Source organism: Artemia franciscana, chromosome 4 (assembly GCF_032884065.1).
Source record: "Artemia franciscana chromosome 4, ASM3288406v1, whole genome shotgun sequence".
Classification (NCBI taxonomy): Eukaryota; Metazoa; Arthropoda; class Branchiopoda; order Anostraca; family Artemiidae; genus Artemia; species Artemia franciscana.
Window position 1 is genome coordinate 7036806 of NC_088866.1, and position 24368 is coordinate 7061173.

Sequence of the window (24368 nt, forward strand, 5' to 3'; positions counted from 1 at the left end):
CGTCAGTACCTCGCTCTTTACACTAAAGCTTAAATTTTGTCCCAATTCATTAAGAATTGGATTCATTAAGAATTCACAAAAGCCGCAGAATAAATAGTTGAAATTACTAAAAATACTTTAGCGTAAAGAGCGAAATATTAGGAGGAGGTGAGACCCTCACATGGGTAATAATTTCTTTTCGTTTTAAGTTTTAATACTGCTGCTTACTTCCAGCTGAAAAAAAAATCTTTTTCATTGTTTTTTTAAGTAATGCTAGTAAATCCTGCGCAGCCTTCATGGACATTTTCTTCCCCCATGACAAATTCCTCGATGGAAAGTTCCCCCAGCATATCCCCCTCTTCTCAACCCCTGCCTCCAACCAAAAAATTCTCCTGAAAACGCCTGTACACTTCCCAATAACCATTACTATATGGAAGCACTGGTCAAAGTTTTGAACTTGTAACCCCTCCCACGGGGACTGTGAGGGAGTAAGTCGTCCCCAAAGACAAAGTTATAAGGTTTTTCGACTACGCCGAACAAAATGGCTATCTCAGAATTTTGATCCGCTGACTTTGGGAAAATAATTAGCGTGGGAGGGGGCCTAGGTGCCCTCCAATTTTTTTGGTCACTTAAAAAGGGCACTAGAACTTTTCATTTCCGTTAGAATGAGCCCTCTCGCAACATTCTAGGACAACTGGGTCGATACAATCACCCCTGGAAAAAAAAAACAAAAACAAAACAAATAAACACGCATCCGTGATCTGCCTTCTGACAAAAAATATTAAATTCCACATTTTTGTAGATAGGAGCTTGAAACTTCTACAGTAGGGTTCTCTGATACGCTGAATCTGATGGTGGGATTTTCGTTAAGATTCTATGACTTTTAGGGGGTGTTTCCCCTTATTTTCTAAAATAACGCAAATTTTCTCAGGCTCGTAACTTTTGATGGGTAAGACTAAACTTGATGAAACTTATATATTTAAAATCAGCATCAAAATGCGATTCTTTTGATGTAGCTATTGGTACCAAAATTCCATTTTTTAGACTTTTGGTTTCTATTGAGCCGAGTCGCTCCTTACTACAGTTCGTTACCACGAACTGTTTGAAAAGGATCCTCTTAACCTCTTTAAGAGGTTAAGAGGAAGTCTTTAATGTTAAAAAAAACATAAATATTCTTGAAATCCAATTCGGGAATATTACCCAAACAAAGACAGAGCTGGAATCAGGATTAGAATCAAAATTAAGGAAAAAGTTGGTTTCAACCCAGCACTACCATAACAAATACAAGTGTCATAGTAACAAATATCTGAAAATAGCAAAACAACATAGAGACTGCATTTGAAATAAGCAACTTACTTGGCTTAATTTTTTGTTTTGAAATTGTAACGTTTTCATATCCATTTCTTCTAATGAAGATACTGGGCCAATCTGGACAGGTTCAAATTGAACCTTTTTTGCAGGAGGGGATTCCTCTGCACTGGATTGGTCTTCAACTGGTCTCTTCTGAGACATCGCAGATATATATCCTGTAGAAATATTACTTTATGTATTACTCAACAACCATTTCAGCATATAATAATAATAATTTATTTGTGACCCACTTGAAACAGCGGAGTATAAAACAAACGCACAGAAAAAAAAATTATGATAACACATTAAATTACTGTAGAAAACATTTTAGAAGACCATGAAAAGGGTTAATTGTAAAATGTATCGAGTCGGATTGTTTCTGGTGTAGCACTTTAAGTTTATTTAATAAATCTGGAGCCCCGAAATTTGTTACCATATCACTATTCTTGAACCAGGGAGGAAGATACAACAAAAATCAGAGGAAACAAAAATAAGATGACTTGAGAGTCTTTAAATCTTTTCTTTTTAAAACAGGATACAATCCAGAAAGATATAAAACCGAGTGATCACAAAAGCATATGGGTATTGAGAGGATTTTTTTTCTGGGCGAGAGCCTTAACATACACAAAAAATATATAATGTTGAGAGAATATTTTGTCTATATTTGTCTATATTTCTAAATAAATATTTAAAAATTATCATTATTTCATTTTTATTAAATATAATCGGAGGAAACGAAAATAAGATGACTTGAAAGACTTTAAATATTTTCTTTTTAAAACAGGATACAATCCAGAAATATATAAAACCGAGTGATCACAAAAGCATATGGATATTGAGAGGATTTTTTTCTGGGCGAGAGCCTTAACGTACACAAAAAATATATCATGTTGAGAGAAACTTTCCAAATTTGTCTTATGGGTAAGATGGAACGCATGTGATGCTATTTAAAGAGACTACCCCCTCCCTTTACACACTTGTGGACAAATATATAAATATTCTAAACTAATTCCCTTATTAGAGCTTGGCAATTTTTTCTTGAAAATTTCCTTTGAATCGAAGTGGGATAAAATTCAAGGAATTAAATATAAACTTAAAATTCATTTGAAGCATCAAAATTGAATCTGTTAAATAAAGAAATTCATCTATCTTCTCCCATGCCTCTAATATTTTTTCAGCTGTGCTTACTCATGTCAAATAAGATAGACCATGTAACACGATCAAAATATAGATGTCATGGGACATCATGATCAAAATCATGATATCACCAATGGGGTTTTCCTGATATAAGCTGTTAAATCATTAGCAAACTTGGACTAACATTTCACCATGTCACCACAGGAAGATGATGGAAAATCTTGCAATGTGGGCCTTTAGATTGGAAGAAGATGCTTATAGCTTGTACACAGTGTATATGGTCCTTGGATTGGGGTAATGGTTACAACCCTTGTGGAATGAATCAAAGCCAGTAATGGCTACCAATATCTTGGCAGGGGTCAACCTTCCTGGATCATATGTAGTCGTAGTTCCAGTTCCAATAGTCTAAGTCTCAAGTAGTCAGAGTAGCAGTTGCAAGTAGTCAGAGTCACAATATGCTGCAGTTGCAAGTATTTGCAGTCACGATTAGTCACAGTCGCCATTGCAGGCAGTAACAAGTAGTCGCAGAAGCAGCTGTAAGTAGTCGCAGAACTACTAGTAGTAGGAGTACCCTCACTGAATATCCTCGCCTTTTCTGGGATAATACTGATACACCTTCTTGTCAACCTGCATGCACTTAGCGCCTTTTCAATTAGTTGAAACTAAATGACAAAACTTAATTCTGTATCTCTAAAAAATTAATTCTGCATCAGTCCCTGAGTTGTGATTATAATAGCAGTAAGAGCAGCAGCAGTAGTAGTAACATTGATAGAAGTAGTATGTGTATAGCTTCTTTTGGTTAGTTCAACATTCCCCTCATCATACTCTGGAATTTTCAACTTAACGTCCTAATCTGTTCTTAGAATGTTGCTCAAATGTCTTATTCCATTGTCCAGAGTCTTCTGGTATTGTCTTATCAATCAAAAATAAATAATCTTTCACCTGCTCTCCCCTCTATGTCTCCATGCGAGATAGAAAGAATAATTGAGAAACAAATAAAAACAAGTGTTTGCCCTTTATATATCCCATTTTGCCTTATTAGCGCTTTTGGTGCCTTCCTTTCAAAGCCCTTGTATATTATTTTCATTGAGACTACTGAGTCTGGCCCGTTTTCGCAAATATAGGAACAGGGTTTCATAGCCTCCTTAAAAAACAAAGACAAAAAACCTGATTTTGAAGGTGTTTGCCCATTTCTCTCACTCCTATATTCTCGAAACTATGTGAAGGATTCCTTGCAGATTGGCTAATAGAAAAAGGCCTACCTCTTATTGACCTGGGGCAGTTTGGGAATCTCAAATCCATTTCTACTTCTCATTACCTTGTTTTTCTTGTCAACTCAATTGGGAAATTGCTGAAAAACCTAATTGCTTGCTAAATTTAATTTCCATTGACCTTCAAAAAGCCTCTCATCTTGTTAACTACAATATTATAGTTGAGACACTTGTCACTGAATTCCATAGTGATTCTACCCTGGTTACATTGTTTGCCTCCTTATGAAGTAGATCAAAGGGTAGCCAATATCAGAATCGTAATTCTAGTCCCCTGCCCATACACAATGGCGTACACCAAGGTACTCTCCTATGTACCCTCCTGTTTTCAGTTATGATAAATCGCATTGGTAAGGAATTCCCTCACATTTAGAAATTTGTAGATGACCTGAGGTTGTTGAAACCTGCTACAGAAACTTAATAGGCAAAGTATGAAACCAAGAAAAGAAAGAATATAATAAATGAGAAATCAAATCAAAATGGTGAGAAAATGAGGATTTTGTCAGCCAGTGGCAAAACATGAAGACGAAAAATAAATAAATATGTCGACAAGGACCTCCGCCAAGTCACTCTCTCTCTCTCTCTCTCTCTCTCTCTCTCTCTCTCTCTCTCTCTCTCTCTCTCTCTCTCTCTCTCTCTCTCTCTCTCTCTCTCTCTCTCTCTCTAAAAAAAAAAAAAAAAAAAAAAAAAAAAAAAAAAAAAAAAAAAAAAAAAAAAAAAAAAAAAAAAAAAAAAAAAAAAAAAAAAAAACCCTAACCTTATAGCTGAATTTCTATTTATATACATTTTTTTTTATCTCAATTGCCTCTTTAAAAGACTGTGGTAGGCCATTTACAGTAGAAATGAAAGTTGCCCCCTCAAAAAGAACCAAATGTTTAGGATTTTCCAGGATATTGAGGGGCGAAGCAGAATCAAAGTTGTCATTTTGGTTTTCAAATCTTAAGGACTTTTCTATTGAAATTTTGTGTTCATGCAATTGTTCCCCTGGTTATTGATGCGTCCTATCAATGTAAAACGTCCCCCATGAACACGGGACTCTGTGGACACCGCTGCCCAGTATAGGTTCAGTTTTATCCTTTCCCGGGTTGAAAAATCTTCAACTATTTGTTCAATTTTGAAAGACATATTATTTTTTTTTTTAAATTGTCCAAATTTGTCACCGAGTTCCAAGATGTAATGGTAATGTGGGGAAAGTTTTGTTCTCAACTCCTGGAGTAACTTATTCAAGGGAGACAGGCTCCCTATTTTCCTATTTTACCTTTTTTAATTATATACCTATGACATTTTCAATAAGGTTAATTAGGTAAGCATTGCAGAATAGAATATCTTTAGCATAATTTAATTCAAATTTTCACATGATATCGTGAACAGATTTTTAGAACTCTGTCGACTAAAGAGATTATTACCCCTCTTTTCACAGAAGGAGGGTAATTTGACGAGAAATGTAGATACTGATCGTTATGGGTCGGCTTTCTATATATTTACAGAAAATTCAAGGCTAGGAGTATTATTTATAATTAAAGCATCCAAGAAAGGGAGCTTTCCTGAATCTTCCAGTTGTATTGTGAATCCTAACCACGTTCCCAAACAGAAAGAAAATCATCAATGAAGGAAAACCAGAGAAACTGCTTTAAGTGGAAACTATTCAGAGCAAATTGTTCTATGAAATCCATGTAAAAATTTGCCAAATAAGGAGACAAACCAGTGCCCATTAAGAGACCCATGATCTGAAGGGGAAATTATTTTCGGAACTTAAAATACAAAGAGAACTTGTTGCAAAGACGAACAAGCGTCATTGTTGTGTCAATCAAGGTTTTATAATCTGACCAAGCAGAGTTTTCCTCTAATTTTCTTTATAGGGCCTGTTCATATTTGTGGACATTACACAAAGTGCAGATGGAAACTGCATCAAAACTAGATAAGATAATTTTTTTCTGTTATACTTTGATTTTTTAACTTGTCAACAAGATCTATGAAATTTTTTGTATAAGATTTCTGTGTGCTTAAAAGAGGCTTAAAAATAGTGGCTAAGAACTTTCCTACATTTGTAGCTGGAGAACTATAACATGGTACAATAGGACATAACAGAGTATATTTCTTATGTATTTTAGTTAGATCATACAATTTTGGGGCTGAACAATCTTAGGGGTAAAACTTCCTGTACATTTGAAGGGTAATTAGTCTATTGTCTTTTAAAATTTCTAATTCTTTTCTCAATTATTGTGTGTATTTATCTGTGGGATCAGTTTCTATTTCTTTGTAAGTATTTTTATCCATTTAAAGGATATTTATTTTATTTTGATAATCTGCAGAATCCATAATCGCACCAATGTTTCCTTTGTCAACTCCTGTAATTACTGTATTTTGATTTCTTTTTAAGTTTTGGAGGATTTTAATTTCTTCCTTTGATTGAGTTGAAAAACAACAATGATGACTTATAATCAAGAATGTTATTTATGATTTCTCCACTGAGTATGTCTGGATTTTCATCCTCACCATGGCAGCTAAAAATACTGGAATCAACAGCCATAATATATTCTGATAATATATATATATATATATATATATATATATATATATATATATATATATATATATATATATATATATATATATATATATATATATTTGTTTGAGCCATTGCAAATTTAGTTTCTTTTGATAGAATACTTAGCTCCTTGGATAAGACAACCTTGGAAGATAGATTTTCCGAAAGAAAATTGCTAGGGGATGGAAACAATTGCCGTGGTATTGGCCATCATATTTTGAGATAATGTTGTAAAGAAAATTAAATGGTATTGCCCTTCTGTTATTAAAGTGTTTTTTTTTAAGAATGGAGATCTTGGCATCTCTTATTAGATAATTTTTTTTAGACCATAAGGCATGCTCCATGAAACAAGCAAAAAGCTGCAGCTGTGATTTTGTACTAAAAGGACAAGATACTTATATCATTGCATTCATTATCTTCAGATCTGTCAATTGACATACTCTGAATTATTATATTATCTAGACTTTTTCTTAGAGAAGCATCTAAACTTGCTTAAAAAGATAGAAAAATTGTCCTTTTTTTAATGCATTTCAACCCATTTGTTTCAATGCATTTTTACCAATTTTCAATGAATTTTTAATCCAAAAAAAAAACAGTAAACAATTTTTACAAATTTAATTTAGTAGGTGAATAGAACTGAATCTCAGCTATAATGTAATAGTGAAATGTTCCTTTTCCCTTATGCCAAAACAAGCACAGGAAACATAAACTTTAAAAGTCAAGATTTAGTTTAGACATTTCCAAGTCTACACTAAAATCTGTCTGTTCAATATTAGATCTTGTTGTTTTAAATCTTTAAAAGTAGGTATGAGTATACTCTCTACATCTGAAAATAGAACAGAGAAACAATAACTGGAAAACAAGGAGAGAATATATTTTTCTGAAGAAACAACAACATAAGACTTAGTACTTTTTATAATAATATTTGTGCTATGGGTAGATATGTTAGATCAGTTTAGTTTGATGATGGAAATTAGTGAGGATTAGAAGGGGAGGGGTTTTTGCAACAGGAATCATTTAAATGTTTTAATTTTCCCTTTCAATATTTACTCGAAACTCCATTAATGCTCCAATTTTTCTTATTTGTAATTGCATTGCTTAATAAGCCCTGATAATGTCTTATTCTTTACGCTTTGGATTCATATACTAGCTCACAAATGCAGAATTGCTTCTATTTATAATAATATGATGACTTATTATTATTTTTTCTTTTCTTTATATTTTTTTTTAAACAGCTCCAAAAAAAGAGTAGACATAAATGTACTAAGGATTATTTCTGAAATGAGTTGCATTTCAGGCAATGCCAGTGCTACTGGTGAAACATTTGTATCCATACGCTGCACAAGATGCTGCACTCTGTATCCATATGCTGCACAAGATGTGTGCTGCAAGTAAGACAAATTGAATTTGAACAACATATGTACATTTTTCTTGCATTTATAAATTGTGCACAGATATATAAGTGATGTCAACCTACACTCTTTTTCTGGTGTCATAAATTGTAACATGCAGTAACAGGAGACCAAGCTTTGCTTGGTAGAGGGAATCACTCAGACATAAAATAATATTCAGCATACATCCCCCCTCCAGAAATGTATGCTCCCTACACCCTGATTAAGACAAGAAAAACTTCTGCATAAATGTTTCAGATGAAGCAATTTTCCTAAACGAAGAAAACAAGGGGAAGATGATTTTCAACCTCTAAGCATCAATTTCACCCCTCCAATTGGTATCCCTGACAAGTAATTAATGGCACGTTTTACTTTAGTTTAAAATATAATTGTTATTTAAAATGTGGAAAAAATTCCCGAGATTCAGTACATGAAAATTGGCAGGGATTGGGGGGGAGGATTTTTCAGGGGAAATTTGTCTGCAAAGAGGTTTAATTAGATAAGATGATTTTTGTTATTTTCATTTAAAAGAATCGAAAAACAAGAGCTAAGAGCTCATATGGCACTTATGACGAGGCAAGAAGAGCTAAGAGCCAAGAGCTCATATGGTATGAGCTCTAACAAAATTCTAAGAATCAATAGATTGATTTAAAAGGAAAATCAGAGGCTTAATACCGGTCAGGATTTAAAATAAGAGCTCTGAGTCACGATGTACTTCTAAATATCAAAATTCATGAAGATCCGATCACCCACTCGTAAGTTCTAAATACCTAACTTTTTCTAATTTTTCCTCTCCCTTTAGCCCCCCCCCAGATGGTCGAATCTGGGAAAATGATTTTATCAAGTCAATTTGTGCAGCTCCCTGACACGCCTACCAATTTTCATCGTCCTAGCACGTCCAGAATAAACAAACTCGCCAAATCACTGAACCCCTCCCCCAACTCCCCCAAAGAGAGCGAATCTAGTACGGTTACGTCAATCACGTATCAAGGACATTGCTTATTATATCCACCATACTTCACCCCGATTCCTCTACTCCAAGTGTTTTCCCCCTCCAAATCCCCCCAATGTCAAAAGATCTGGTCGGGATTTGAAATAAGAGCTATGAGACACGAATTCCTTCTGAATATCAAATTTCATTAAGATCCGATCACCTATTCATAAGATAAAAATACCCCAATTTTCACATTTTCCAAGAATTCCGATTTCCCCCTCCAACTCCCCCCAATGTCACAGGATCTGATAGGAATTTAAAGTTAGAGCTTTAAAGCACAAGATCCTTTTAAATATCAAATTGCATTAAGATATGGTCACCCTTTCGTAAGTTACAAATACCTCAATTTTCAAAATTACCCCCCCCCCAACTCCACCAAAGAGAGCAGATCCGGTCCGTTTATGTCAGTCACGTATCTTAGACAGGTTTTTATTCTTCCCATCCAGTTTCATCCTGATCTCTCCACTTTAAGTATTTTCTAAGATTTCCGGTCCCCCCAACTGCCCCCCCCCAAATAACGCTGGGTCTAGTTGAGATTTAAAATAAGAGATTTGAGTTACGAGGTCATTCTAGATATGAATTTTCATGAAGATCCAATCACTCCTTCATAAGTTAAAAATACATCATTTTTTCTAATTTTCAGAACTAACCCCCCCCCCCCCCCAATAGAGCGGATCCGTTCCAATTATTTAAATCACGTGTCTAAGACTTCTGCTTATTTTTCCCATCAAGTTTCATCTCCATCCCTCCAATCTAAGCGTTTTCCGTGATTTTAGGTTCCCCCACCCCAAACTCCCTCCAATGTCACCATATCCGGTTGGGATTTAAAAGAAGAGCTTTGAGACACGATATCCTTCTAAATATCAAATTTCATTGAGATCTGATCACCCGTTCATAAGTTACAAATACCTCATTTTTTTCTAATTTTTCAGAATTAACCCCCCCCCCCAACTACCCCAAAAAGAGCGGATCCGTTCCAGTTATGTCAATCATGTATCTAGGACGTGTGCTTATTTTTCCCACCAAGTTTCATCCCAATCCCTCCACTCTAAGTGTTTTCCAAGATTTTAGGTTTCCCCTCCCAACTCCCCCAAATGTCAACACATCCGGTCGGGATTTAAAATAAGAGCTCTGAGACACGATATCCTTCTAAATGTAAAATTTCATTGAGACCAGATCGCCTGTTCATAAGTTAAAAATACCTCATTTTTCTAATTTTTCAGAATCAACCCCCCCCCCCCCCCCAACTACCCCAAAGAGAGTGGATCTGTTCCGGTTATGTCAATCATGTATCTAGGACTTGTGCTTATTTTTCTCACCAAGTTTCATCCTGATCCCTCCACTCTAAGTGTTTTCCAAGATTTTAGGTTTCCCCCTCTCAACCCCCTCCCCCCCCCCAATGTCACCAGATCCGGTCAGGATTTAAAATAACAGCTCTGAGACAGGATATCCTTCCAAATATCAAATTTCATTAAGATCTGATCAACCGTTTGTAAGTTAAAAATTCTTCTATTTTTCTGAATTAACAGGCCCCCCCACTCCCACCCAGATGGTCAAATCGGGAAAACGGCCATTTCTAATTTAATCTGGTCTGGTCCCTGATACGCCTGCCAAATTTCATCGTCCTAGTTTACCTGGAAGTGCCTAAAGTAGCAAAACTGGGACCGACAGACAGACCAACAGAATTTGCAATTGCTATAGGTCACTTGGTTAATACCAAGTGACATAACAACCCAAAGTGCAATTCTTGGATGCCGTTTGACACTTTATGATTGCCTGATTAAGTCAAATCTATAATAAACACGAAAAAAGGTTTATAAATGAGCCCATCATTTCTATGATACTACTTTCTAATTGCATACAACTGAGTGATGCAATGTATGGGAGTTGAGGGAAATGGAAGGGGGAGAGACACTTAAACATTAACGGTGAAGCTGGCAAAAAGCCAAGTTTATATGATATACACCATCACCCACCCAAAAGCTTGCTTACACTACCTTACTGTTGTCTCCAGCAACTAATTGATGACAATTTTAGTAAAAGCTGAGCATCAGTACTTAATGTTTCTTTAATGTATGTTTCTTGTTTAATAAATATTGCAATATTGGAAATACTGTTGTAAATATTTCTAAATATTACTGTTGTAAATATTATTGTGTAAATATTGTAGGCCTATTGTAATAAACATGTTGTAAAATATTGTAAATACTGTGAAATATTGTAAATACTGTGAAATATTGTTTAGTAAATATTGCAAAGTTTGAAATTGAACAAATAACATCTTTGCAAAATAGTAACTTTCCTTCACTACCACTTGAAGAAAAATGTGCTACTGAAGACTTAGAACATGTGCATACCATTTTTTTTTCCACTGAGTGTTCAGTTAACTATTATAAAATCATTTCCCAGAATAAATTTTAAGACGTCTTGAAAACACATCTAGGCTAAGCTGGTATTTTTTATTTATTTTTTATTTTAAACAAAAAACAGAGTAAGTCATAGACTTGTCTTATTACACATGAACAACAATAAACCAGAATTGGACCCCTAGGTGTTGACTACCATAAACAAAAACAAAATTAATTCTTTAGGCTAATTCTTATAGCAAATACATCAGAATGCACAAAGAAACACAAATGCACAAAGAAACAAACAACACTCTTCTTAGGGGCACTAAGTAAAACAGATCATATAAATGCCATACATATTATGGTTCTGTATACTGCCTTTTATAAACAGGTTTCAATCAAAATTATAACATTACTTCTTGAAATAACATGGTTAGGCAATATGTTCCATGATTTAACAGACCAATTTGCAAAAGAATTCTGTCTAACCTTTTATAACACCCTTATCTGGTACAATTTTAATGAAAACTGCCATATGTGGGTTAATAACAGGTGAACTAAAAAAAATCACTACAAGGTAAATGGCCAACAGCTTTAACCATTTGAAATCTGTTATCTAAGTCTATCCCTCCTTAATTATAAAGATAAAAGGCTCAAACAGCTTAGCCTACACTCATAAGGCAAATATTTCAAATAAGAAACAAATTTTGATGCCTATTTTTGCACTTATTGGTGTCACTATTGACAATTAACTAAAATTCAGCACTCATGCAAAGAGGTCTTCTACTGGTGCTAGTTGAACTATGGGACTGATTAAGCATACTCTTGTTGCTTATTTTCCTTAGGTCATCAGTCTTCTATATAAGGGACTTGTGTATCCTTAGCTTAAACTTGGAATGTCTCTTGCCTCCCCATGTTAAAAAAAAGACATGAAAGTTCTTGAAGATGTGCAGAGATATACAACCAAAGTTATATTTGACATTTGGGAGCTTTCCTACCCAGCAATACTATTTAAGCTGAATCTCCCTACACTTGTTTACAGGAGCAATAGAGGGGATACCATTTTAGCCTATAAGTAAACAAGGGCTAATACTCTATCAGTATTATTCCCCACTATTGGTCCCAACACAAGAACTAGAGGTCATGACCTGAAACTTGTGAAGTAGTCTATCATATCTAGAGTCCACACTCAGTTTTTTTTTATCACAAATAGTCAATAGCTGGAAAAAATTATCTGAAGAAACAGTTGCTGCTGAATCTGTTTATGTTTTCAAATGAAGGCTGGATGCTGAGTGGTCCTTCAGAGAGTGTAAACTCAATTGGGATACTACTTGTCATGCAACAGCACCTGGTCACTAAAGAACTTTGAAAACAACTCAAGTCATCATTCCAGAACTCTACAAAGAGCAATCTTTAGATTGCTCCTAGTTACAACTTAAGGCAAATATTCCTTTGTTACAAAGCAAACTGTTAATCAAAAACTCAATTGATAATCAAAAACAATACCATGGTCCCTAATAGAATAAACAGAACATATCACCACATAGCCATTGGAATAATGGTATGCTACTGCATTCACTAAATAATTCACCACATGGCCTTTTCCCTGATTATTCACACTGTATTCAAATTACACCAACTATTTATTTAAATAATTCAGCAATTGAGTTGCAATTTAAGGTAATTAACCAACACATTTAAATCTTACTGTAGAAGGAAGACTCATGTTCCAATGCTCCTTTCTCCTGAAGGATACCCTCTCCCCTTCCCCAATAAAAATGCTGGACCTGCACCTATGTTCAATATAGACAAAAGCCTACATCTATAGGGTGGTAAATATTGAGTAGCCCATATATGTGACCTATGAATAAAGTAAATGAACCACTTGATGTCTTTTTTTCTGCTTTTTCTGAACATAGTAGTTGCTTTTATTGCAAATTCAATTTCCAGCCCTTTGCAGACCCTGAAAGATGATAATTTTTTCTCTTATTTTAGATACAGTTTATATACCTCTGATAGTGTCACTCTTGTTAAAACCAGAGGTAAAATATTAAAAATGCTACTCACTACTAGCTTGGAAAGGGGTTAAATTAGGGAAATCAAACTTTCAGCAATGGATCTATAGATGATACTATTTCCTACTAAGGCATTTTGAAGCACCTACCACTAATCCTTCTCTCTCTCTCTAGAGTGCACCAGCCTTTGATGACCTTTAAAACTCTTTATGTTGTAAAATTCAAACCTTGCAAAATAATTTTTGCTTAAATGAAGCACAAACAAACAGTGGTCAGCTTCACAACTTTTTTCAATCCCAATTTATGAGGTCTCAAAAATTTTACAAACACATTTCCTAAATTTAAAAAAAAACATTGATATGGCTTAAAATTCTATTCAAATAACAGGAATTACATTTTCAAAACCAAAAACTGATAATTAAGGAAAAATGTAAAAAACATGAAAATCAGAAGATAGTAACATAGAAGCTTGGCAAAACCTTCCTAAAGTATGTTTTTGGCCCTGGATTCATTACTATAAGTTTCATTTTCCTAGCCTCTTTTGAATATAGCAAAAAGTGGTTCCTTTAGCATTTTATCGAACTGGTTTAGCCTACCTGTAAATTGAATCAATGGCAGCACAATCAAGGGTAGAAATCCTATTTTGTTACTTTTAACTATCTGGGAAAGGGGTCAGGTTAGGAAAATGAAACTTTAGGGGATGAGTTTATGGACTAAAGCATATCCTGGGAAGGCGTTTTGAAGTACCTACCTATGCTCCTTCTAACTCTAGAGGGTCCTGACCTTTTATAACCTTTAAAAATCTTTGTGTTATAAAAGTGAAACCTTGCAAAATCAATCTTTTGCTTAAATGAAGCACAAAAAAAAAACTGTTTCCAGCTTCACAATTTTGCTCAATCCTAATTTGTGTAGTTTCAAAGATCTGTAAATATATTCCCTAAATTTCAAAAAAAAAGCATTGATATGGCTTAAAATTTTACTCAAATAACAGGAATTGCATTTTCAGAACTAAAACCAGAGAAAAAGAAAATAATATAGAGAATTAAGGTAAAATATTGTTTTGTCAAAATTTCAATAGGTAGCAATAGTAGCAGAGTTCTTGGACTTAACAGTTCTTGGTTAACATGGAAGCTTGGCAATACCTTCCCAGAGTATGCTTTTGGCCCCTGCATTCATTATCTTAAATTGCATCTTCTAGCCACAAAGATTGAAGAACCTGAAGACATTGCCAGATAACACTGATTTGTTATTCACATTACAGTTCATAAGTCAATCATCACTATTTAAACATATACTGGACAGTTTTGTTTCATTGTTGGGGGTTTTATATGTATTGCCAGCCAAGCGTGTTTGAGGGCTGAAAGGGATGGGTGGTAACTAATAGACCCTACTGGATGATACTGGTTCATCTTCAATGACTTGCTGCTCTTATCATCATCAACACCAATCTTGAAGCTGTCAACTGATCTGGCTGGCACAAAAGATTTGCTTAGTGAATTCCACACTGGAAAAATGTAATTGGTGAAGAAGTTGAACTTCTCATGCCTTCTGCTAAATTTTTGATGCAGTTTTATGAGATTTCCTTGTAGTCTGGTGAATCTACTCAAAAATGGGCTTAATGGTGTCACTGGTCATCATCTTAAATGTGAGATTGAAATTTCTGCTCTTTCTCTGGTATGTTTGCTAGGCAGGTCAAGCTTTTCTAGTCACTGCTTGTAGGAGATTTGTTATTTGGTAAAAGGGTGCTTGGTTGCTCTAGGCTGGTCCTTCTTAAGTATCTCCATGGCATAATTGAAGGGTAGGAAGACAACTGAAATAACAAACGCAAAATAGGGACAAACAAGGGCTGTGTGAAGCTTCTTGATAACTCTTGGTTGGTGACATGTCACTGAACACTTGATCAAACCAAGGACCTTGCTTGCCTTAGCTGCTTGGTTCCAACATTGACTATGAAATTTATGCTTATTGTCAATGATTATCCCAAGATCACACTCTTCCTTGGCACTTTAAATGGATATACTGGCACCTACAGGGTCAATCATGTGAAAAGAGCTAAGAGCTCATATGGCCCTTGTGATGAGGTCAGAAGAGCCAAGAGCTCTAGCAAAATTCTAAGAATCAATAGACTAATTTAAAAGGAAAATCAGAGGCTTAACGCTGGTTGGAATTCAAAATAAGAGCTCTGAGACACAAAGTCCTTCTAAATATCAAAATTCATTAAGATCAAATCACCCATTCATAAATTAGAAATATCTCATTTTTTCTTAATTTTCCTCTCCCTTCAGCCCCCCAGATGATTGAATCATGGAAAATGACTTTATCAGGTCACTTTGTAGAGGTCCCTGACATACCTACCAATTTTCATTATCCTAGCACATCCAGAAGCACCAAATTTGCCAAAGCACTGACCCCCCCTCCTAACTCCCCATAGAACGCAGATCCAGTTACATCAATCACATATCTATAAAATTTGCTTATTCTACCCACCAAGTTTCATCCCAATCTCTCCACTCTTAGCATTTCCCAAGATTTCTGGTTTCCCCCCTCCAACTCCCCCAATGTCACCAGATCTGGTGGGGATTTACAATAAGAGCTCTGAGACATGAGTTCCTTGTAAATATCAGATTTCATTAAAATCTGGTCACCTGTTCTTAGGTTAAAAATACTATACCTTAATTTTTCTGAATTAACATCCCCTCCAACTCCCCCAAAGAGAGCAAATTCAATCTGGTCATGTCAATCATGTAGCTAGAACTTGTGCTTATTCTTCCCACCAAGTTTCATCTCTCTACTCTAAGTGTTTTCTAAGATTTCCAGTTATCCCCCCAATGACACTGGATCTGGTTGGGATTTAAAATAAGAGATCTGAGTTACAAGGTCCTTCTAACTATGAAATTTCATTGAGATCTAATCACTCCCTTGTAAGTTAAAACTACCTCATTTTTTCTAATTTTTCAGAATTAACCCTCCCCTCAACTCCCCCAAAGAGAGCAGATCTGTTCTGGTTATGTCAATCATGTATCTAGGACTTGTGCTTATTTTTTTCCACCAAGTTTCATCCTTATCTCTCTACTCTAAACATTTTTCAAGATTTTAGGTTTCTCTCTCCCACTCCCCCAATGTCACTAGATCTAGTTGGGATTCAGAATAAGAGCTCTGAGACACAATATCCTTCTAAATATCAAATTTCATTAAGATCTAATCACTTGTTTGTAAGTTAAAAATCCCTATTTTTCACTTTTCCAAATTAATCATCCCCCCCACCCCCAGATGGTTGAATTAGGGAAACAACTATTTCTAATTAAATCTGGTCTGGTCCCTGATACACCTGCCAAATTTCATCATCATAGCTTATCTGGAAGTGCCTAAACTAGCAAAATCAGGACCAACAGACTTTGCAATTGCTATGTCACTTGGTAAATACCAAGTGCCATAATAACTATAGTAGGGATTGTTTGGACCAAGATGCAAGACTTTGCATTTGCATGGGTTGAACTTGAGCATCCAGGTTGTTGCCCAGACAGAAGTTATGGTCAAATTCTAGTTGATTGACTTCTTGCTATCTCAGAAAGGGGTTAGGTTAGGAAAATGAAACTTTCAGGGATGGGTCAACAGGCTAAAGTATGTCCCAAGAAGGTATTTTGAAGTACCTACCTCAACTCCTTCTCCCTCTGGAGGGTCCTGACCTTTGATGAACTTCAAAATATGTGTGTTATAAAAGTGAAACTGTGCAAAATAGATCTTCTGCTTAATTGAAGTACAACAATATTGTTTTCAGCTTCATAACTTTGCTCAATTCTGTTTTATAAGGTTTTAAAGATATTTAGTGGGTACTGTAAAATACCTTCCCAGGACATAGTTTAGCCTGTAAACCCATCCCTTAATGTTTCATTTTCCTAGCCTAAACCCTTTCCAAGATAGCAAGAAGTCAATTAACTAGAATTTTACCCCCACCTCCACTCTGTCTCCCTCTTGAGAGCCCTGAAATTTGCCTAAATGACAGGTCTATACCTATTGAAATTTTGACAAAACAACATTTTACCTTAATTTTCAGTTACCAGTTGCTTTTTCTCTGCCTTTAATTCTGAAAATGCAATTCCTGCAATTTGAGTAGAATTCTGAGCCATATCAATCTTTCTTTTTTTTTTAATTAAGGAAATGTATTTGCATATCTTGAAAACCTTATAAATTGGGATTAAGCAAAGTTGTGAAGCTGAAAAAAATATTGTTGTACTTCAATTAAGCAGAAGATCTATTTTGCAAAGACTTTAATCTTAAGACACCCAATCTATACATTTTTCTGGGTTTCTTCCAAAAAACCTGTTGTCTTTTGTCCCAGTATTGGACATGTTGCAATCCAACCAAAGATTCTGTCCCAGAATAGGCAGAGTGATTGAAGTGTCCCAGTACTGGTTGTCTTACCCTACTTTAAAATACCTTAAATCACAGTTTGGAGCAATATAAGGATTATCCATCCTTGTGATGCTCCATGAAAAAAAGAATTTGTTTGGTGTAGATTGTGGCTGTTAGACTAGACTCTTGTGGAGGACTCTGCAGCTTCCCAATTGTAAAGGAACTCCTGGCAGAGCCATTCCCTATCAAGGTGGGACTTGAACATGTCAGTTGAAGTAGCAGAAACTGCTTCTTCAAAGAGCTGGTTCCACATATTGATGATTCTTTGGCTGAAGAAGTGGCTTCTATGTCTACTCATGGAATGCTGCATGGAGAGCTTCAATGAATGTCCTCTAGTACCAGAATGCAAGGGCTGTGCAAAGAGACTGGGAAGGGTGTTTTTAGAGAGGATTTTTTTGGTTAAAATAATGTCACCCCTTTTCCTTTGGTATGTCAGCATTGGCAGCTTCAACCAACAGTCTTTCTTTGTATGGAAAAGACTATGTATACCTTCCCAGGATATACTTTAGCCTGTAGACCCATCCCTGAAAATTTCATTTTGCTAACCTAACCCCTTTCTGACATAGCAAGAAGTCACTCAACTATAATTTTACCAAAGTTTATAAATATTCTTGCAGAGAGGAGCAACTTTCTATTGAGGCTGCTGGACCAAAAGTCTGGAATTGTCTGCATACAGTTCCAAGCCATTCTTGACCACCTCAGAAAAATCATTTAAGCAGAGGTCAAACAGTGTTGGGCCTAGTTTGGCATTATTACTGGAAGTTTCATTTTCAAAAACTGAGCACTTTTTCAAGGAGGCAAATGGTTTATTCTCCACATTATGATGTGAGACATTAGTTAGGATTACTCTTAAGAATACATTTAAATGAAAAAAGTAGGCTAATTTAGCCTCTGGATCAACTTAATACCAAAAAACAGCAAAAATTGTATATCAAAATGACTGTATCTGTATCATCGATCATCACAAAAAGACCTACCTGATCTTAAACAAATTAACAGGGAATTTATTTGAACCTATCGTTGCTGATGTCTCACTTAGAAAGAGCGCAGCCTATGGGATACTTTTCACTGATAAATAAAGATGTCTATCATCAAAATAGTTCGGAAATAACTATAAAAATCTTGCCTTCTTTTTTATCACCTTCGTGATAAAAAAAAAAATTTGAGGTTTTTACAACTATTTAGCAATAGTTGTAATAGCATTCATTCATAAAGCACCTTTGGTCTTCTTCAACAGTCCCTTTAACACACGACGAAACTTTCAATTTAATAGCATCAACCGTTCCTAAAGCATTGCTGATAGATCCTCTTGATAACCTATGTGGGCAGAGTTTGTTTCGAATTAGTAGTAGTAGCGGTAAAAAGAATAGTATCAGTAGTAGTAATTGTAGGAGCAGAAGCAGTAGTATTTTGACGCAAATATTGTTTTTTTGTTAGCTCACTATCCCCACAAAAAACCTTGTAAGTTTTAATTTCACACACAAAGCTATTCCTGATATATAACTGATATATTCTTTTGACAACCTGCATACTGATGGCGTATTGTGATTCATTTTTACCACCTCCACTCTAAAATTATCTGAAAATTTCAACTGTATACCCTTCGGCATAGCTGTAATAGTATCCATACTGCTAGCATTAGCGCTCAACTTAACAAAATTAACCATTGTCATTAAATAATGTTGATAATCAGTATATCCATGTACTCTTTGACATTTTAATTTTAATGTTCTTAGCCCTACAAGTAGTTGTAATAGAAGTAATGGTTGAAGCAATAGTAATAGCAGTAGTAGAACTAGAAACTATAGCAGTGGTAGTAGTATTAGTAGTAGCGCGCGCTTATTGCCTTTTGTTCAGATATTGTTCCCTTTTGAGTATTCTTTAAGAATTTCAACTTAATCCACAAATCAAATCTTAAGGTACACTCTTTTGAAAATCTAAATGCACATAGTGTCTTTTGTTAGTTCGAATTTACCATCAATATTGCGTCAAATTTTAGCCTTACAGACTTAGTCTTGATACTGCTAGTATTACAGTAGTTGCGGTGTAAGAGGAGAAGCAGTTGTAGTATAGGTGTTGTATTAGTAGCAGTAGTAACAGGAGTAGCAGCAGTATAAACAGCGGTAATAACATGTATGTTTTACCTTTTCGTCAGTTAAACATCTCTTTCATGATGCCCCGGAAGTTTCACCTTGACGCGGTAAGCCGTTCCTTAAAATACTGCTGATGTACATTTTCAACCCCCTTTTGATGCCCTGTTCATTTTAATACTCTAAGTCATACAAGTTGTTGCAGTTGAAGCAGTAGTTGGAGTAGTTTAGTAGCAGTAGTAGCATTAGTAAAAGTAGCATTGGTACTAGTGTCGGTAGTGACATGCATAAAGTACCTTTTGTCAATTGATCTTCCCCTTTAAGTATTCTCTGAAAGTTGTAACTTAATACCCAAATCCTTTCTTTAGATACGTCGTTTTGACAATTTGCATGCACGTAGTCTGTTTTGATTTATATTAATTTTCTCCCCAATATTCTATCAAATTTTCACCTTCATACGCGTAGCTTTTATTGTACTAGTGTCATAGTAGTAGTTGTGGTAGTAGGAACAGTTGTAACAGTAATAGTGTAATATCATTAGCAGTAATAGTAGTAGCAGCAGTATTAAAAGCAGTTGTAGCAGGTAAAAATTTTCTTTTAGTCAGCTGAAAATCCCACTCATGATGCCCCAGAAGTTTCTCCTTGAAACGGTAAGCCGTTCCAAAAATGTTGCTTATACGCAATCTGTAAGCAAACAATATGTTTTGATTTAGTTAAGCTTTCTCTTTAACGTTTCCTCATGTGTTTATTTTAATATTTTCAGCCTTAGTGGTACTCGCTACAGAAGTAGCAGTTATAGTGATAGTAGGAGTAGTAGTAGTAGTAGTAGTAGCAGTAGTAGTAGTAGTGGTAGCAGTAGTAGTAGCAGTCGAAGTCGAGTGGTAACAGTAGAGGCAGTGGTAGTTGTAGTAGTAGTACCGTGTAAATATTGCCTTTTTGGTCAATTGGTCATCTCGGTTGTCATTTCCTAACATCCCAAATTAACATACTTAGTTATTCCGGAGTAACGCCCTTCGGACAACCCATATATACATAACATGTTTCGATTTGGCTCAACGCTCCCCTCGACACTCAGTGGAAGACTCACCTGAATGCCCTTCATATGTTGGGAAATTAGACGTCAAACATATATACCTTTCTCAATGACATATACTATGTGAACAATCAACGAATTGCCTAACTTACCGCCCTTGCCCTTAGGGCTGTGGGGGATTGACATACCCCAACACATAATTACTGAACCTTTCAGCAATGCTAAAGAAAATACATGTCTCAAAACTTTCTTTGGATGCTTATTTTGGGACATGATGGGTGTGGGGAGCTGGTTGCCCTGAAATCCCTTTGACTCTTAAAAAGGGCAATATGACTTCCAATTTCAAATCAAATAAGCCTCATCTGAATTTTATACGACCAACCATTCCATAAAACCTTACATATCCCCAGGGTATAACTTGCAGCCCTTGCTCCAAGGTTTTTGTGTGCTGTGTCAACCCTTGAAGAATTGTTATATGTCTTTGAACTATTTTGAACAAAATGGCTATCTGAGAGTTTCAATCAGATGTCTTGTGCCATTAACAATTTTTGGGTGGGGGGGGGGGGCAATGAGGCCTTTGAGGGCCAGGGGTCCGGCTTTCATAAGTTTTGGGACAGGTCATAAAGGGCCATGGGGTGAGTTCCAATAACTTTGGGAATTGAACGTCAGCAATGAATTTGTTTGTTTGTTGTTTTTGTGGGGGGGGGGGACTATGGAAAGACGGCCAGGGATCAGCCCCCTTAAACTTTGGAATAAAATATTGCTAATAATTTTTTTAGCGAGCGTGGGAGTCGGGCTTTTCTGATATTCGAACTATTTTAAAAACTTTTGCCTAAGAGCCTGATATGCCCCCGGGGCATAACCTGCGACGCTTAGCCCTGGGGTCTTAAGGTTTGCGTCAACCGCGAAGTTTTTGCTACCTGATTTATGAACTTATTTTAACAAAATGGCTATGTAGAAATTTCAGACAAATGGATTTGGGGAAAAGAAGGTAGATGGCTAGCTGCCCTCCAGTCCCTTTAGGCTCCTAAATTGGAAACTAGAACTTTCAATTTCCAATTAAATGAGCCCCTTTCGAAGTTTATGCGACCGCCCCTTACATAAAAATCGTATATGCCCCCTTAGCCAAACTTACAGAACTTGCCCGCAGGCTCTAGGATGTAGTGTCGACTTCAGAGCTTTTGTTATTTTATCTTTGAACCATTTAAAAAAAAATAGATATCTCAAAATTTTGATGGGACAGATTCGGGGAGAAAGGGCCATTGGGGTGGCAAGTTGCCCTCCAATGACTTTCGAATCTTATAAAATGCATAAGAATTTTTAATTTCCAATCGAACGATCTCTCTCTGAGCCTTATACGATCATCCTTCCCATAAAAGTCATATATTTCCCAAAGGAATATCTTGCATTACTTGCTCCTGGACCCTGGGGAGTTGTGTCGACCATGGAGTTTTCGTTATCTCATCTTTGAACCATTTTGAATAAAATGGCTCACTCAAAATTTTATCATATACATTTAGAGAGAAAGGGCGTTGGGGGGCGCTATTGGCCCTCCAATCACTTTTGACTCTAAAAAAGGGCACCACAACTTCCAATTTCAAAGTAAATTAGCCCCCTTCAAAGTTCTTAAGACCAATGCTTCCACATGAAGTAGCCCTGGGGGAAAATAAATAAATAATAAAACACTGAAGCCTCATGGCCTTTATTATAGACAATGCTATAACGTTGCCTCTGATGGGGTTAGAATAAAGCAGTTCTTTGTTGTGTTTTGCTCCATTTAAATTGACTAATGAAGCGGTTCCTTGGCCTAGGAGCAGAGGCCGTACAAATAAGGAGCTTGGATGAGCAGTAAATTCGTTAAATGATGACCAGCTAAAAAAAGAATTGATTCAAAAATGTAAAGGGTTCTGTTTCTTTTAAAATATGAAAAGACAAAAGAAAAAAGGATTTCGAAGAACTTAAAGCAAAATCTTGTTAAATTCAGGTTGAAACTCCTTAACATTTGATCTAAACTTACGATTAGAAGAAGCTTGTTCTGTTGCATCAACTTTTATGTAAAAATGACCGCCATTGAAACTAATTTTGCCTTTATCAATTCTTAGCTGCAACTGTTTCTAAATTTGTTTGGTCACTAATAGACTTGAAAATTAAAGTGCATGTAGATACGGTCAGGTAAATATAAAAAAGAAACAATGTTTTCAGTGGTAGTTGCATCTACATAATGACACATAAGATCGCACGAATAGATTTTCTTCTTAAAGCGGCTTCAATTTCCAAGATATGTTCACAGAACAAAGACCTCATTTTGGCCCCTTCCCACAAGTAAAATGCACTGGCATCGATTTCGTACCCGAAATTTACCTTCAGGACTTCTTACTCCGTTAAAAAAAGGTTTCATAGAGAAGGCTTTAAATGCCGATTTTTTTTTGCCGTCAGGATGTATGGGAGATAAGAGATCTTGTTTATGCGTTTATGTTTTATTCATTAAGTTCTCCTTGCATAAGTTCTGTATTATTCAGTTTCATTAAAGAATATAGATAAATCAGGTAACAAATTTTTAGTGGCTTATGCATATTTCTAGGACTGTGAGCTGGACAGAGAGAAAAAGAGAGTTGATTAGCAGTCAAATTAAACAAACTTAAAATACAAAAAACAGAAAAATACTCAAAAACCACTCTTAGAGAGATTCGTGGTTACTAAGGAGAGTGAGTGAGAGGGGAAGGGAGAAACTAATTTTTGAAAGAGAGACTTGTTGTTTGCCTTTCGGGCTAAACTAACCGTCATCTAAACAAAACGCACGATTGAAAAGATTATAACATCAGCATCAACATCAAAAATTTGGTATCTAACCTGATATGTGTTAAACAAATGCCTCTTGTGCTGAAGTATGGTTTGATTTAATGTATTTTATATATTACAATACTGCTTTGTACTTGCTATTTCATAGAGTGAATTGAAAAATTGCTGCTAAAGGTTTATTTAAGGGCTATTGTGGAGGAAATATGTTAAGAAACCAATTTGTACATCATAATAGCCTATGCTGAATAATTGTAGCCTATCTAGAAGATTTTGACTGCTGTTCCAATATACTTAACCCACTAACTGAAGGTAGCACATTAGGGAGGCAGGAGGTAAAGTGTAGTGGAGCTGCAGTCAAAATAAGTTAGCTACAATTATTGTGCATATTAGGCTATGAAGTAGCCTAATGATTGTTTTCTTAACAGTTGTAACGGTAAAATTCTAGTTTAACTACTTTTTGCTATCTTAGAAAGGGGCTAGGCTAAGAAAATGAAACTTGGTAATGAATCCAGGGCCAAAACCTGCTCTGGAAAGGTATTGAATAGCTTCTATATTAACTCTCTTCTGATTTCTAAGCACTAGAAATTTGCCTACTTGACAGGTCTTTTACCTAATAAAATTCTGCATAAAGTTTATTTTAACAGACTATTCAGGTAGCCTAGCTAAGAAATAAACTTAGCTCCATAGTCAGATTTGGATCCTGATTCCAAATTTAACATCCATTTGCATTAGAAATAAACAGTAAAATTCTAGTTGATTGACTTTTGACTATCTTTGAAAGGAGTTAGGTTAGGAAAATGAAACTTTCAGGGATGGGTCTAAAGGCTAAGGCATATCCCAGGAAGGTATTTTGAAGTACCTATCTCCACTCCTATGTATTTGCAGATCTTTTAGAATCTAATAAATTAGGATTAATCAAAGCTCTGAAGCTGAAAACAGTTTTGTTGTACTTCATTCAAGCAGATGATTTATTTTCAAGGTTCCACTTCTATAATACAAAGAT

The 24368-nt window shown here is 35.6% G+C and overlaps 2 protein-coding genes across 2 annotated transcripts in view; one reads left to right on the forward strand and one right to left on the reverse strand.

Annotated features, from left to right (window-relative positions):
• Positions 1-18496, reverse strand: part of LOC136025926 (E3 ubiquitin-protein ligase Bre1-like) — a gene marked incomplete in the record, with an annotated part of 103657 nt that extends 85161 nt beyond the window's left edge. Inside the window, 2 exon segments of the mRNA XM_065702007.1 lie at positions 1336-1505; positions 18421-18496. Coding sequence (XP_065558079.1) covers positions 1336-1491 — 156 coding nt within the window.
• Positions 18497-23376: 4880 nt separating this feature from the next.
• Positions 23377-24368, forward strand: part of LOC136025927 (serine/threonine-protein kinase Tao-like) — a 71830-nt gene continuing 70838 nt past the window's right edge. Inside the window, exon 1 of the mRNA XM_065702008.1 lies at positions 23377-23451. Coding sequence (XP_065558080.1) covers positions 23435-23451 — 17 coding nt within the window. The 5' untranslated portion in view covers positions 23377-23434. The remainder of the gene's footprint in view (positions 23452-24368) is intronic.